The sequence below is a fragment of the Jaculus jaculus genome, chromosome 8 (genome assembly GCF_020740685.1).
Source record: "Jaculus jaculus isolate mJacJac1 chromosome 8, mJacJac1.mat.Y.cur, whole genome shotgun sequence".
Classification (NCBI taxonomy): Eukaryota; Metazoa; Chordata; class Mammalia; order Rodentia; family Dipodidae; genus Jaculus; species Jaculus jaculus.
This window is the reverse complement of record NC_059109.1, coordinates 122,888,627-122,903,688: the sequence shown is the minus strand read 5'-3', so window position 1 is coordinate 122,903,688 and position 15,062 is coordinate 122,888,627. Positions and strand designations below refer to the sequence as shown.

The window sequence follows — 15,062 nt, the reverse complement described above, 5'->3', positions numbered from 1 at the left end:
TGGGTATAATGACCTTTTTCTCAGCTCTTTAAAAGTCCTAAAATGAAGGAATCAGCAGACATCAATGCAAACAGACTTGAAGACCAGTTCGTTTTTAAAGGATCTCCCTGGCATCTGCCACTCTAGATTTAGTAACTACCTGGTGATTCAAGAGATTTTGTCACGATGACTGGCCCATTCTTCTGCCCTTTGAATCCCACTCCATCTCCTCCCATCCATTCCTCCACCTCTACTACACAGCAACTTTCTTCTCTTATGGAGGCTTCCATCGACTGGTTTGGGAGAGTGTCTCTTAATTATGCCCTGAACTATCCTTCCTCATGAATGTGTATGTCCTACTCTCCCTAGGAGGAGTTCTGATAAGCCAGCATCTCCCTATCATCATCTTTTTGGAAGTGTTTTGTTTTAGTTATTTTTTTAAATCACACAACAAAAAACGTATAACCATTTTTTATCAGGGGTTCAGCTATTATTGAAACTGGTAATTTTTAAACTCAAGCTGGGACAAACAGGCAGGACACTGGGAATGGACTGGAGAAGGAGCAGCTGCCTCTCGGAGAAGACCAGGGGCAGGGTTGACTCTTTCTGGATGCTGTGGTCAGAAGGATGCAGTCGTTTCTCAGCCACTTGCCTGCAGACATGAGCTTCTGCTAGATGGAGCTTAGGGGTGGTCTTCCTTATCCAGGATCTCTGCTTTCACATTCCTAGGTGTCATTGTGCTCCGCCTCTAGAGTGATCATATTTCTGGTCAGGGTTTTCATTGAGATTTGTAGTTTGACTTGTTCAGGAATGTGAAGAAACCTCAAATTTTCAGTCACATCTGAACACCCCCTTGAAAACTTTTGCCATGTGTCAAAAGAGGAGGGTCAAACCTCAGTCTCTTAAGCTATGACCTGACATGCTCACACCATGCACACAACCTGACTGATTGAAGGGTTGAGAGAGATTATCTTTGTGAGGTGATCCTCAGGTTTTTGCCTTGTCTTCAGAACAGGTTTTCACCTTTCCCTGCAAGCCTCACCTCCTTAGCACCTGCACCAGGACACCCCCAGTGGGGCTGCAAGGCTGGGCCACGTGTAGTTGACAAGTAGGTTCTGTGTGGGGCTTTGGAGTTGGAGAATGTTTTTTAGAGAATTTGAGATTCCTAGCTGAGGTCTTTGTGCTCTGGTCCTTGCACCCTCAGCCTCTGCCACTATGGATTGTCATGAGTCCCACCAGGCATGGTGAACCTATTTCCACACTCCTCCTCCCTTTCCCTCCCTGCCCTCTGGGCTCAGAAAGCACTACAGTAACCTCCAGTCTTCCCTACCTTTCCAAAGATGGCCATTCTTTCCCTCTACATTCAGCTCCTAGGGAGGTCTTTCCTTTTCAGAGGGCCTTGACACCCTCTCATCTCCTTGTGGTGTTTGTTCCCAAGAACTTGGGCTAGATGGCTTCTGGGTGGGAGCTTTCTGTAATCAGTACCTCTCCCATCAAAGCACAGTGGGAGAGTAACCTCCCCCACCCAAGGCTGCAGGTCTCCCATGACATGTGAGAAAACTTGCAATTAGGGATTAATGCCGCCAGTTCCTTCTTTATCTTTGGTGAATTTCCTTTTGAAATCACTTGAGCACCTTTCTTTTCTTGGCTGTCAATGGTGCTTTGCACACGTGCAAAGGATATGTTCCTGATAGCTGGCATATATATTACAAGAATTGTTCTCAGCGTGTCATTTGACTTCCAATTTTGTTTCAGACTTTTGTTAATATACAAAGCATACTTTGACATCATAGTTATTAAGAAGCATTATGTAACTTTAAGAACTTGATTTTCAAGACTGTCATTATTTTCTAGTTTAAGGAAATTTGGTTACAAAAAAAATGTATAAACCCAAACCTGTTCAGTTTTCTTCTTCAAGAGACTTACTGATGTTCTACTGTGGTACAGTTAATGAGCTCTTTATAAACCCATGAGTATTTTAACAGAAATTTCACCATCTATATTCATTAACATAATCTCAGATAGTGCATTATGTGATATATATATATATATGTATATATATATATGTGTATATATATGTGTATATATATATATGTATAAACACACACACACACACACACACATATATATATATATATATATATACACACACATATATATGTATATATTTGTTTTATTTTCTCTTTGATTGTCCAAAGGTTAAGATATAAATCCAAGTCTTCAAATACTTTGGGGATCTTTTTTTCTTTTAAATCTCTTGACCTCTATTTAAGTGGCCATGTTAGGCTGCTTAATGGTTTATATTCTTCTTTATTGTTAAAATTCTATGCTGAGGCATTCACATTATTTTTGTAACAACTGTTTTCTGTTTACATGCACTCCCTTACTGTGTCTTTGTTGGATTTGTTATTTTTGAGGTTGCTGAGTCATTCTGTTTTAGGTATTTATCTTACAGCAATACAATTAGACTTTGATTATTTAGACAGTCTGGGAGCTTTTCTCTATTTTAGCCCATTTATATTTATTGTCAAAACAGAAATATTTTTCTTATATTTGTCATTTTGTTGCACAGTTTGAATGCTTTCATGCAATTTCATTTTAAATGCATTGCTTTATTTATTCTATTTCCTTATAATTATTTTCTATGGACTTTACTTTTGGTTTTCTTGGAGTTATTTAAAGAAACACAGCTAGTTGCTTGACTCTTTTGTGAAAAAACCTTCTGTTGGTTTCCCATGCTGCAAGAGCAGGAAGAATTTACACGTTTCTTTTCTTGCATGCTTTTCCCCATCTTTGCGTACTTTCATTAATTTGCTTAGAAGGACTGTGCTACCCAAAGCTTCCAGAGTGGGCATCACACTGATGTAGCCACCCTGTTTGTGTGCCTACCACCCCAATCACTTTACAGAATTCTTAGGCTTCATTCACTGCGTTCTTGTGAGACCTTGCAACTCAGGAAGCTGCCTCTTCATAGCCATGGCCAACATTTCCACCTCTGCCCTGATAACTTGGCATGTCTGCCAGAGCTCCAGGTCCCACGGAGAGCACTGACAGTTAAATGCACTAACCTGGAGCACATGAACCATAAAACAGGGTTTTATTGTTGGTGTCATTATCCACCATATGGTCCCTCCATAGGCTTGACCTGAGGAGTAAAAACAAGGGACTGTAGAGATGGCTTAGTGGTTAAGGCAATTGCCTAATGACTGGTATTTGATTTCTCAGTACCCACTTAAAGTCAGATGCACAAATTGGTGCATGCATCTGGAGTTCATTTGCAGTGGCCAGAGCCCCGGCATACCTGTCTCTTCTGTTTCCCTCCCTGTCTCTCTTTCTCTTTGTAAATAAAATAAATATAAAAACCTAAACGACAAGAGGGGAGGGTCTGTTGGAGGGCTCTCAAGGTGGTAGAGATAAGAACAATGATATACTGAACCAAGGCAGTGACACTGATATCTGACTGGTTTTGACCCCCAAAAGGCTGTTTTCTATGTTACATCTGAAAACAGATATATAAAGGGGGCCAGGAGAAGGAGGGCTGGAACAATGTTAGCAAAGTAGAATGTGAGCATAAGGGATGTGGCTGGAGGAGGAGAAGCCCAGACACACGGTCAGGTCTCTCACGGGGGTGAGGGGCTGGGTTATAGTGCTGCTTAACAAGCATCTTACCTCGAGTGTGATGGCCCACTGGTCACTGAGGGAGAAGACATGACAGGAAACCTGCTCAGGTCTGCTGTATACAGATGGCTCCTGAGACAACACTGTGAGGTCCAGGGAAGAACTACAGAGCCGGGAGGCTGAGGAGTGGCTGATACTGGAGTGAAAGGCGTATGGTACTGAGCTTGGATCGGGGGTGATCAGTGAATGGGCAGTGGTTGAAGGGTGAGTGTGTGCAGTTAAAAGATGAGCAGAGGAAGATCAGATTAGAAAAGGGTGGAGAAGTAGAGTGCCTGCAAAACTGTGGTAGAATAGTCCCAGCTTCATGAGAAAGCACACAGACAGACCACAGCACAGAGGAGTGTGAAGGGTCCTCTGAGTACAAACAGAGGCACAGGAAGGGAGGCGCTGTGAACACTGACAATTAGAACTGTAGATGGCCAAGTCATAATAAGAATTAGAGTAGACACGTACCGGGAATGTACCACGTGCCTCGCATCGCTCTTGATGGGGTACTGACTCTCTTCATCTGAAAACATACCCGATCAGGTGGACATTGCTATTACAGATGCAGACATTAGGGCCCAGAACAGTAAGGCGCTGTCCTGAAGGCCCCACACATGCTGGCAGCACAATCACAGCTCTGACTCAGGCGTTCTAATTCAGAGATCAAGAAGACAGCATCTTCTTAAAGCCAAATCAAGATGGAGCTGAAAGATCTCTCAAATTTAATAATTAGGAGATTATTGGCATCTTTCTTGAAAGTGGGGAATGTTCTATTTAAGAAATTGAAGTTTAGCAGTGGGAAGTAAAAAGAAGTGATAAGAGAGAGCTTTTAGACTATTGAAAATTGTGTATGTGTTTGAAACACTTACTACACTGAGGTAATTTTTCAAGAATAAAAAGCTCACGGATTTATATATGTTAAGGTCAGTGAATAAAATCGAGTATTTGGAGACACAAGGCAAATTTTCTCTCTACTCTTCCCCTTCAATGACCATGGGACACAGAGAGAAAACCAAGAAGAGCCAAGAAGTAGTGTGTGGTAGGGTCAGGATCAAGGGCATTGGCGTTTCTTACAGAAACCATGGTTCATATGGAGGAAACTTGGGTTGGTGAGTAAGCTATGAGGAATCACCTCCTCCTTGGCCTTCTTGAAGATATGCTGTCTTCTGGGATTGAATGAGGAAGGGGGAACAGTTGGTAGTGAAATAGGCTCAAAAAAGTCAAAAGACATGCAAAAGACTTAGGGCTTACAGAGAGAATTGAATGGGTTATTAACTAATATGGTCAGTAAGCTTGGGCTTTGGAGTGGGCAGCAGAGTCTAGGTGGATGTGGAGACTCTGAGAAAGCAGATGCCCGGGAGATTGTGAGAGTATGGGAGAGTGGAATTTCCAAAGCTGAGAGTGTGGTTGAAGCGGATTGAAGGAGAAAGTCACTGCAATAGGAGAGTGAAGTGTGACAGCCTGGTTGGCCAGCTAGATATGCATATGCCCTGGGGAAGATCAGAGAAAGGTGAGGGAAGCCGAGTTATAAAAATAAATATGGAAATGATCAGTTTAAGGTGAGAGTCAGAGTAGAGAACTGCAAAAAACTTGGTGCCTTCTACTCCTGAATACCAACATGTCTATTGCTGCTAATTTATAAGACGTGTCCATAGGAAATTCAGTGGAAATGTAGATGCACATTGGAGTCATCCTTCCTTGCTTTGTGCTGGTTTCCTGGATAGTGAGGAAGCTGGGTGATCAGAGAGTTATTCATCAGTACTTTATTTGAAACCACAGTGAGGGAGGTATGGATGGGGTTATGAATACCCAAGATGGTGTTCATGTTGTTTTTCTTGCATTCAAACATTAATATTGAAGTCCATTTAAAAATTACATGTTCCACGTTAAAAAAAAAAATGCCCCATGTATAGCTTCTCTTGCAAGTCTAAAGAGAGTGGTCTTTTCACCTTGTTTTGAAAATCCAAGTTCACGGCTAGTGTAGAGGGCTGTGAGTCTGTGAGTTGACATGGGGGGACTTGGGTACAGGTGGTAGGGGACTTCTTAGAATGAATAACTACAACTACTCCTGTGAAATTGACTCCCCTGCTCTGTTTTGCAGGTGATATTTGAATCCGTCTCTCTGAAGGGCCATCCTGGCTACATCGCTGTGGACGAGGTCCGGGTCCTTGCTCACCCGTGCAGTAAGTCTATCCATTTTTCTCCAGCACAGTCTTGCTCCATGCCAGACTGGGTAGCAATGAAGCTACAACCTCCCTGTTCCTTCAACTCACAAACATATCTTCTCTCTATCTCTTTTAAAACTGCTTACATACCCAATGCAATCAGTCTTGAATGAATCCATAATTCTGCTGGCCTGTTCAACAGGCGGCACCTCCAGGAATTTGCAGAGTGGCAAAACATCTTCGCTTGAATCTCTCTCCATTATTAAGGGAGTCTAAAGTCCTGATTGTTTATTAGTGGGATTCAGACCACTGAAGTGGAAGAATTAGAAGGCTTTGGATAGAATCTTCTGCAATTGTCTTTTTTTTTTTAAAAAAAAAAGAACACCAAATATGAAGCAAATTAGCATACTGTTCACTCACAGAGAAAAGTGCCTCAAAGCTATTAATTCTTTAAAAATAATTTTAAATATACACATCAGCTCTGTGTAGGCATACGGAGAGATTTCTCCTAGTGGTTAGTACTTATGGTACAATGTCAAGAGTCCTCCAAATCATGACACTTTTCCACACCCATCTACTGCCTCCTTGAAGCTCTCTGCAGTGTTTAGTCAGAGTTGCGTGGGTATGTTTTAGCGTAGAATGTGGGCCCTAGGTGTGGGTAACTGTGATATAAGACAGGTACCTGGGGACTGTGGAAGGTAGGAAGTGGCAGCTGGGATACCAGACCCCCCGTGTGTAGCACTCTGTCCTAGATTCTGCTAGTTTCTTGGCAGCCAACTAACTCTAGATAAACCCTGGGGGACATCTCTCTATCGTCCTGTGTGACCACGAGTCATTGTGTTAGACAACTGTTTGTTAATGTAATGAAACACCTGAGGCAAGCTAACTTTATAGGGAAGAGGTTTAATTAGCACACAGCTTTGGAGCTTCAAGAACATGATACTGGCATTGACTCAGGTTGGGCAGTGACCTTTCTGCTAGTAGATTCCTGAGGCAGAGAAAAGCATGGGGATAAACAAGGAATACACACACACACACACACACACACACACACACACACACACACGTATATATATTAGTGTGTATGTACATATATATGTCAAATTCTCTGTCCCCTTTCTTATAAAGGCACCAGGATTCAATCTTCAGTATTCCACTGTGATGACCTTATCTAAGCCTAATCAATTTGAAACCCCCACCTCTAAATGCCACAGTAAGATTAGATGCCTACCTTATTAATGCCACTGATCTGGGAGATTAGACTTGTGTATGAATTTTGAGGACAGATCATATTTGAACCACATGAACTTAATTATGCTGTGGGTTGCTGCCACCTCAGAGATGCCACATACACTCTCCTATGAAATTTTAATCTCCCCACGTGGGGACCAGGCTCATATCAGCCATATCTATGTTGTCTTAATTGAAGTGACTCTTCCTTCACATTTATCAGACATTATAACTCTTCCACTTTGTGCCACGAGAATGCCATGACCCAACTAACCGGCTAAGAGCATGTTCTCTGGAGGCATTTGGTACAAGTTCCAAGTTCCAGACAGTACTTTTGGGGAAATGGATTGGTTATTTGTCTATTTAAGAGTGTCCTTCCTTCCCAGACATCAGTCTGCATTTCAGAAGCACAAAGATCATCTAGAATCCACCTTACTCTGGCTTACGGCCCCTAATCACTGAATTATGACTTGAATCTTTTAGAATTTCTTGGGCGGGTCTGTCTGTCCAGTCATACCTGGTGCACATCTCTAGTGAAGGGTATAGAAATGTTCAGCTGTGCAGGATTTATGTAGTGGACAAGTAGATGGGTGTCCATCACCAGGAGTGAAGAGCACCCTCCTTTGATTCCTGGGTGGCACCTATGTCAGTTACCCAGTGAAGGATGATTTCTATTCTATGTCTGGACAGCTACATCAGGAAATGACAGCTCTGCATGCATTCATTTCAGCACACGCTCAGCCTCACATGTTGCTCCATGTTGAGCCATCTCTCCAGATAAACCTTCTGACTTCTTCACACGCCTCACACCCATGTCCTCCCGGAGCATGCTCACCCTTCAATCAGCCAGAGTTCCCGAGTCTTAACTTTTGCTTAATAATTGGACTTGGTCTTTCTGGCAGGTGATACTTGGCTTTCCCCAGCATTCTCTTTCTCTGGGATGGCAGAATTCTGTGCTCCAAAGGGAATTTTTCACTTCTGCCATGAAATCCAATCCTGATGCATATCTCTTGTCCCAGCCTCAGCTGCCTTACCTCCAAGCCCTATCCATCACAGGAAAACTCTCCCTTCTCACCGATGGATAGGCATTTGGATGCCTTTCCACCCACAAAGCCTAAGGGCTCCCTATGAATCCTCCTCTCACTGGGGTCTGATGTGAATTTAAGATTCTCCTGACAGCCTCATCCTCCTCCTGCTGAGGAGTGTGGATGTCATGGGGACAGAATTGCTGTGAGCCACTTACCCAGCAAATGGGCCGTGGGATAGAACTCAGGAAAAATGTAACCCTGGCTTTACTCCTGAATGGTGTGCTAAGTACAACCATTTAAGGGTGTGTGAGAACATGGCCAGTGTTGGTTGTCATCTGAGCTATAGCCACATCTCATGTGCTCGGTGTGTACTTAGCCCAAGATTCTATGTACCCTTTCTTTCAACAGGTAAATTGTTGAATGCGAGCTACACGTTGAAGGCCTTTGCTGTAAGAAAGGGTGGGTGCTGGTCCTCATGCTGTTTGCTTGGCAGGAGGGCCAAGGGGATAGAAGGCACTAAAACAACTAGCATTCAATAAGCAAAGGGTCACTTTTAGACAGGGATGAGTGCTGTGAATGTCATACATATGGGTAACTGGGCGCCAGCAGTCTCCTTAGGTAGGATTTCATGAACTTTCTCTGGAGACTGGAAATAAGAGTCTGCTTCCCCCATACAGCACTAACAAAGGAGCAAGCAGGAATCCTACCAAATCTAACTTGGTGAGCCAGTGAGTTTATTGGGTGTGCTTACAGAGCATGGAGGAGGAGTAACTTAGAGGAAACTCAGCTGCCTAGGTGGAGGCCTCCCACCTTTCAGCTAATCCTCCACACACTGTATATGACTTCCCCATAGCTGTATAGATAGAGTCTTCCCACCCTTCAGCTGGTACTCCACACACCATATACTCCAGCACCTCTTGAGATCACGAGACCATGTGCAACTGAGGCAGAATCACATACAGCTGGCAGGGAGGTACAGGAAAGAGTGGTTGATATCTCAAGTGAGGATCTGATGACCCTTCCTGAGCCCACTTTCTGATAGGGAAGATCCACCAGTTCAATCTTGAGGGTCTCTTGCTGGTGGTGAGAGGTGCTCTGATGAAGATGCTAATGGTTGTCATGCTCAGAAGGCAGCATTATACAATGGGTAGATGTAGCAGTTACCTTCTTATGGCTGGGACAAAGCACATGGCCAGAGATAACTTATGAGAGTAAAGGTCTTATTTTGGCTTACAGTTTTGAGGGGAAAACTTCATAATTATGGAGAAAGCCATGCAGAGCAGGCAGCGGGGACATCACATCTTATCACAGCAGTGGGAAGTAAGTTGTTTGAGTTCCCTTGGTCTAAATATCCAGTGGGCTAGATGAATAAATCTCCAGTCTGTCCCCAACTCCAGCAAGGCTCCACCTCCCAATGACCCCACCAGCTGGAGACTATGTAGGAGGCTTAATCATAAACACTTGATCTTATGGGAGAGGGCATTCTACATTAAAATACCCACTGTAGAGTAGTTAAAAGACCATGTAAGATCATAGAAAGCAGTTCTCTATGTAAGAATTTGTTGGGCAGAGCTTCTAGGACGAGGGGGCAGTAAGTATAGGAGCCCTGCAGTAGGGGAAGCAGCTTGTTGCTGCCTGTATATGCTGCGTAAACAGAGCACAGCAGTAAGTGGTCTAAGGGAAGGTTAGTCGGGTAAGCGGGGGTCTTGGGTATCACTGTTATTCCAAGTGTAGGCAGGTGATGTTGTGGAGGGAGAGCGGTGTGATGCTGGTTTGGAATGGTCTTAGTTAAGTGTTAAAGGATTACTTAGAATTCTGTGTGGAGAATAAGTTGAATTGCCATGGAAAGGTGGGGGAAAGCTGTAAGGAAAATATTCTGGAGTCATAAGAGAAGACGATGGTGGCCCAAACTAAGATGATAGAGTCATTCCTTTATATCCCCTTCATGTCTACTGAGCCTGTCATTACTGTCAGACGCTGTTCTGGGCTTATGGAAGAGTGCAAGAAAAATCCCATGTCTGTCCTTATAAGCTTCCATCAAAGTGGAAGGGACTAAAGATAAAACAAGTAATGTGAAATTATATGCCATACAACAGATGGTTTATTACCTTGCTTAGGAATGTCATCAGGACATACCACAGAAAGATAGCTTAAGCAACCAAAGTGCTTTTTCTTAAAGTTGTTGAATCTGGAAGTCCAAGGTCAAGGTTTTGACAAATTTAGGGTGTTTTTTTTTCCCCTCAGATGACTTTCCTCGGCTTACAGTTGTTTTCTCACATGGTCTTTGCAGTGTTTGAGTTTGAGAAGTCTTTCTGTATGTTCACGTTTCCTCTTCTTATAAGGATATTAGCAAGGTTAGATTAGGGTCTGTCCAACAGCTTCATATTAGCTTAATCACCTGCTTTAAGACTGTGTTTACAAACACAGCCATACTGTGAAGTGGTAAGGGTTAGGGCTTCAGCATGAACTTCAGAGATCATGATTCAGCCCATAACAGATGGTAAGAAGTGCCGTGAAGAAACACAGAGCAGAGATGTAACATGATGGCTTGGTGTGAGATGCATTCACAACTGGAATTAGATGGTTTTATTTGATGGGTCTGAATAGGAGACACATGCACCAAAAATGGCTGCTCTATCTTTTTTAAAATATTTATTTATATGTAAGCAGAGAGAGAGAGAGAGAGAGAGAGAGAGAGAGAGAGAGAAACCGAGAGAGAGAGATAATGGGCGTGCCAGGGCCTCTTGCCATTGCAAATGAACTACAAGATATATCGACTACTTTGTGCATCTGGCTTTACAGGGGTCCTGGGGAATTGAACCCGGGCCGTCAGGCTTTGCTAGCAAAGCACCTTAACTACCAAGCCATCTTTCCAGCCCTGCTCCATTTTTTTTTTTCTAAGTAAAGTGGTGCAAGTCTGGGGAGAACTGAGCATGTCTGCTGCCTCCAAAGGTGCTGACCATGGATGGACCTAGGGCTTGCTCAAGAGTATCCTGCTAGTGGCTTCTGAAGTTTGCCTTAACTAAAAGCACTGTTCCCAGCCTTAGGATGAATATAGTTATGATTTCACTCAGAGATGGTTAAAATCTTAACTATTTTGAAAAATAACATTCTCCTTATGTCTTCAAGCTTTCCAATTATCCACTTTGTTCCTTTGAAACATGGTTTTAACTGACATGTTAACAGAGTTTATCAATAAGTGAGTATTCCAAAAGTTAGAGGACAAGAGAAGGAAGGAGGATCATTCCTGATTTTCGGTTATATTATCTACCCACTGAGGCTGACTTTAAATGCTTACCTCAAAGCTTCCAAAACGGTGACCAGAAGTCAGATGTAATCTTCAAAAGAAATTATTGTTCTCTTACAACCAGAAAGTTCTCATTTATATTTCATATCCTATTTAACACCTTTTTTGTGTGTTATTGCAAAAGTATCCTGCCCATATCTACCATCAGCTGCTGGTCTCTATGTTAGCTATTAGCAAGACCAGTGCAGTTATAACTGTGTACAATAAATGTCAGCACGATTTCGAAGTTTCTAACTCCCACGTTGACTTTTAGAATCTTTTTAAGCCTATTTCTTTTTCCTCCATCACAACCTTGCGTGGCCATGTCCCCAAGCCCACAGAGCATCTGCAACATGTTTCTAATGTATGTACCAAGCTTTCCCTTCAATTGTGTGGCCTCCTGCTGAGCACTGTCAGGTTTAAAGAGCGAGATAAAGGGCACAATAATATGTCTTCAGATATTGCACTGACATCTGCAGGAGTTTAAATGTCACCAACATCAAGGCATTTTTACCCCAAATGTTCAGCCACTTTCCTCTTAACCCTGTTCAGTTGGTTCTAGTTTCGGGGTGGCTGAGTGTCGGTGGGGTGTGAGGGGGTAAGCTGAAGCCCACGAGCTGCTGGCTGGCCTTGGTATCAAGGTCCGCTGTGTGTGACTAAAGGTTGGAGAGTTGAAGTTGATGTTAGTGAAATAATTTCATTCCCAGAACTCCAGAGGCAGAAGGAGATAACAGTGCTTGCAAAAGTGTCTTCTGGAGAAGAAACTGGAGTTAGGATTAGAAGGAGGATCAGAGAGGCCACAAGCCTAGAGAAGAGAACCAAGTGGCTACTTAACATAAGCAGAATCCTCTGAGAAGTCCATGGGTCCTGAGGCAGGGGTAAGGCAGGGCCTCAAAGAGCAGAGACAAGAATGAGGGCCTGTGGAGAAGGTGCCATTTAATTGATCTTCACAGCGCATCAAGGGGTGAGGATAAACACTAGAATTACGATCTGGACAGAGTAAGACGGGCCAGTGAAAAATGTTCCAGATGACTGGGAAGATGTACAGGATATCAGAGGTCATAGATGGACAGATGTTGCATAGTGGTTTATTTTGTTAAGTCTGCATGGGGTTTTCTTAGACTGGAGTCAAGGTTTCTGAAGAAGAAATCTCATCTGAAGTGTGGACTTCTCCCTTCCCTGTAGAAATCTGATGATTGACATCGCTGAGCAAAGTACTCGTACCTTCCAGTCCCTCAGCTGATCTTAAGCAGCAGAGGTTTCCTTTCAATGCTAAGCAAGCTCTCCTTCTACTTCCTCCAAGTCCCCACCACTCCTTCTTGCCTTCCCATTGTTGAAGCTGGTATGATAAACTATGCTTACGATATTTTTCTTTCATAGAGAAATTGTTATTGACTGAACTCTCTGTCAAAAATGGGTGATGAGGGATGGAGCGAGGAGGTGGTGTCTTTGTTTTGATTTACAACTAAACCTCTTTATTAATTTACATAACTGGTTTCTGCAGGGGCGTGGGCTTGTCATCTGTGCTGTAAATCATCAGTGCTTTCCCAGAGTATTAACACAGGGAGCCATTAGACATCTATGTTCTGAATTTAGAAGAGAAAGAAGGAAAGGAACAAAAAAAAGAATGACTCAAGACAGAAGGAAGGAGGGAGGGAAGACGTTGAGAAGGGAGGGGAGGTGTCAGAAATTGACCTAGAGGCCTCTGACTGTACGTGGCCCAGAGATTATCATTTGTCCCATGTCCTGCATGGTAAGAGGAGAGACAACCCTTTGTAGAGACCAACACAGCCTCCCTGCCTTGGAGCCAAAACTCTGTTTTCCCTTCCTACGTAGGGTAGGTATTGGCATCCCCTTTAAAACTTGTAGCATAAACAGAATTACAAAGTTATTCCTATTACCACTTGAAGAATTGAATTGAACTGATGGTTCCAAAAATAACTTTACAAAATTATACAGGAGAGCCAAAATGAAACAATTTCATTCTGTAAAAGCAGTGTGGCTTTTGTCAAGTTGGCTAGGCTGAGGAATCTTAAACTTTGAGATGTCCAGCAGAATTGGTTTCCCCTGGGCCTTGGACCCCTAACGCCACTGTAGCCACGGGGTCCTGGCCGTAGCATGCGGGGTCTCTAAGCTATTGCCATTAGCTAAAAAGACTAAGCAGAAGGTATATATTTTCTCCCAGCAAGTGTCCCCAATCCCACCAAGGTTCTTGGCTTTAGTAGAACTTTACAGGTGGTGACACAGTTTCCTAGGCAAGATAGTTCAAAGCATGAAGCCCACAGGGGAAAAGAGCATGGAAAAGGGTCATTTGAAACAGATTTGGGAGCAAGAAGAGCTGCTTGGAGTGTCAGCGCAGTCTGGTCTGGGAGTCCTTTCTCCGCCAACTGAGGCTGTCGTGATGAGACCGGCTTTCCTTCCCAAGGCCCAGGAGCCAAGGGAGCTAAGTAAAAGCCAAGTTTGGGACACCAATGGAAATACACTGAATTCTCCCCCATTTCTCTCCTTTCCCCTTCTTCCTCCCTGTTCCTTCTGCTCTCTCACTCTCTCTCTCTCTTCATGCCCTTCTTTTGTGTTCTCTCTCTCCTCTCTAGCTTTGGGAACCTTGGGCTTGTCAGATGCTGGTTTACCTCTCCAACATCTGCTCCTCAGTGATGCCATGCAACTAAAGCAAATAAAGGGTGCGATGCATTTGCCATTGAACCCGGTGCTGGTAGAGTTTTAAGAAAATGAAATTATTCCTCTTTCTATGTTCCTGAGTCCCTCTGGAAAGATGGCCAGAGACTTTTGCCGTTCCCCTTAACCTTCTCAGAACTCTCCGTCTGGTTCCATTTGGAGTGGGGTTCTGTACCCAGCTCATTATTGGTTTTGTTGGTAACAGCAGGGATCCTTAAAGAGACTCAAGGAAGAAGCTTGTTATTTTCATCACTGGTTATCAGCTGATGGAAACCTAGCTCTGCTGACATTTAGACATAAGCAAGGAAAGAGTAATCAAGTTATTAACATAAAGCCCAAGGTAGATCCAAGGACTGCCTAACCACAGACACTGATTTGTTTCTCATCCCCAGAATCAGTGTTACACTTTTCACCCCGTGCTTACGATGTGCCATAGATTAGAGTTAAGAATGGGCCTTTGTGAACATGGGCAACTTTCTGGAATTCTCTGCCCCTCAATTCCTTACAATAGAGACAGTACCACCAGCAGCTGTATTGGGTTAAGTGAATTATTCCTTATAGATGACACATTGTACCTATCACAGAATCATTATGTGTTTCCTCCTGCCTTCCTCCTTCCACTTTTTATCTTCCTTATCATTGTCAGCATCAGCCCCAGCACTGTGGTCCAGGGAGAGCTCCTAAACCAGAGATGCTTCATTTCAGCTTTTTCCTTCTATTTCTGCTCACCCAGGCCACGGGGACATATTGATGGCAAAGATATGTGTCCCCAGCCCACCCCCACCTCCACCTCCAGTTTTCTTGTTTGTTTGTTTCAAGTGTTTGGTCCTGTGGTCTTATGGTTTTTCATCCCTGTCTGTCACCTACTGTCAGCCTAGGGAGCCACAGTCAATTGAGATCCATTCTAAGACTGCTTGGGGCACCCAGTCATAAGGACTTTGAGGTTCTTGGGGACCTGGCTTCATCATTGAGCTGCTTTCCTTTCTGGGTGTCTGAATGTGCCAAAACTGCAGTGCTGAGAGTCTTCACTTTCTT

General features: G+C 43.5%; 1 protein-coding gene across 5 annotated transcripts in view; it reads left to right on the top strand.

Annotated features, from left to right (window-relative positions):
- Ptprt (protein tyrosine phosphatase receptor type T) overlaps nucleotides 1-15,062 on the top strand; it is a 1,232,244-nt gene that overhangs the window by 497,616 nt on the left and 719,566 nt on the right. For all 5 annotated transcript variants that reach the window (XM_045155759.1, XM_045155757.1, XM_045155760.1 and 2 more), the window contains exon 4: nucleotides 5,744-5,825. In XM_045155759.1, the coding sequence (XP_045011694.1) occupies nucleotides 5,744-5,825 (82 nt within the window). The remainder of the gene's footprint in view (nucleotides 1-5,743; nucleotides 5,826-15,062) is intronic.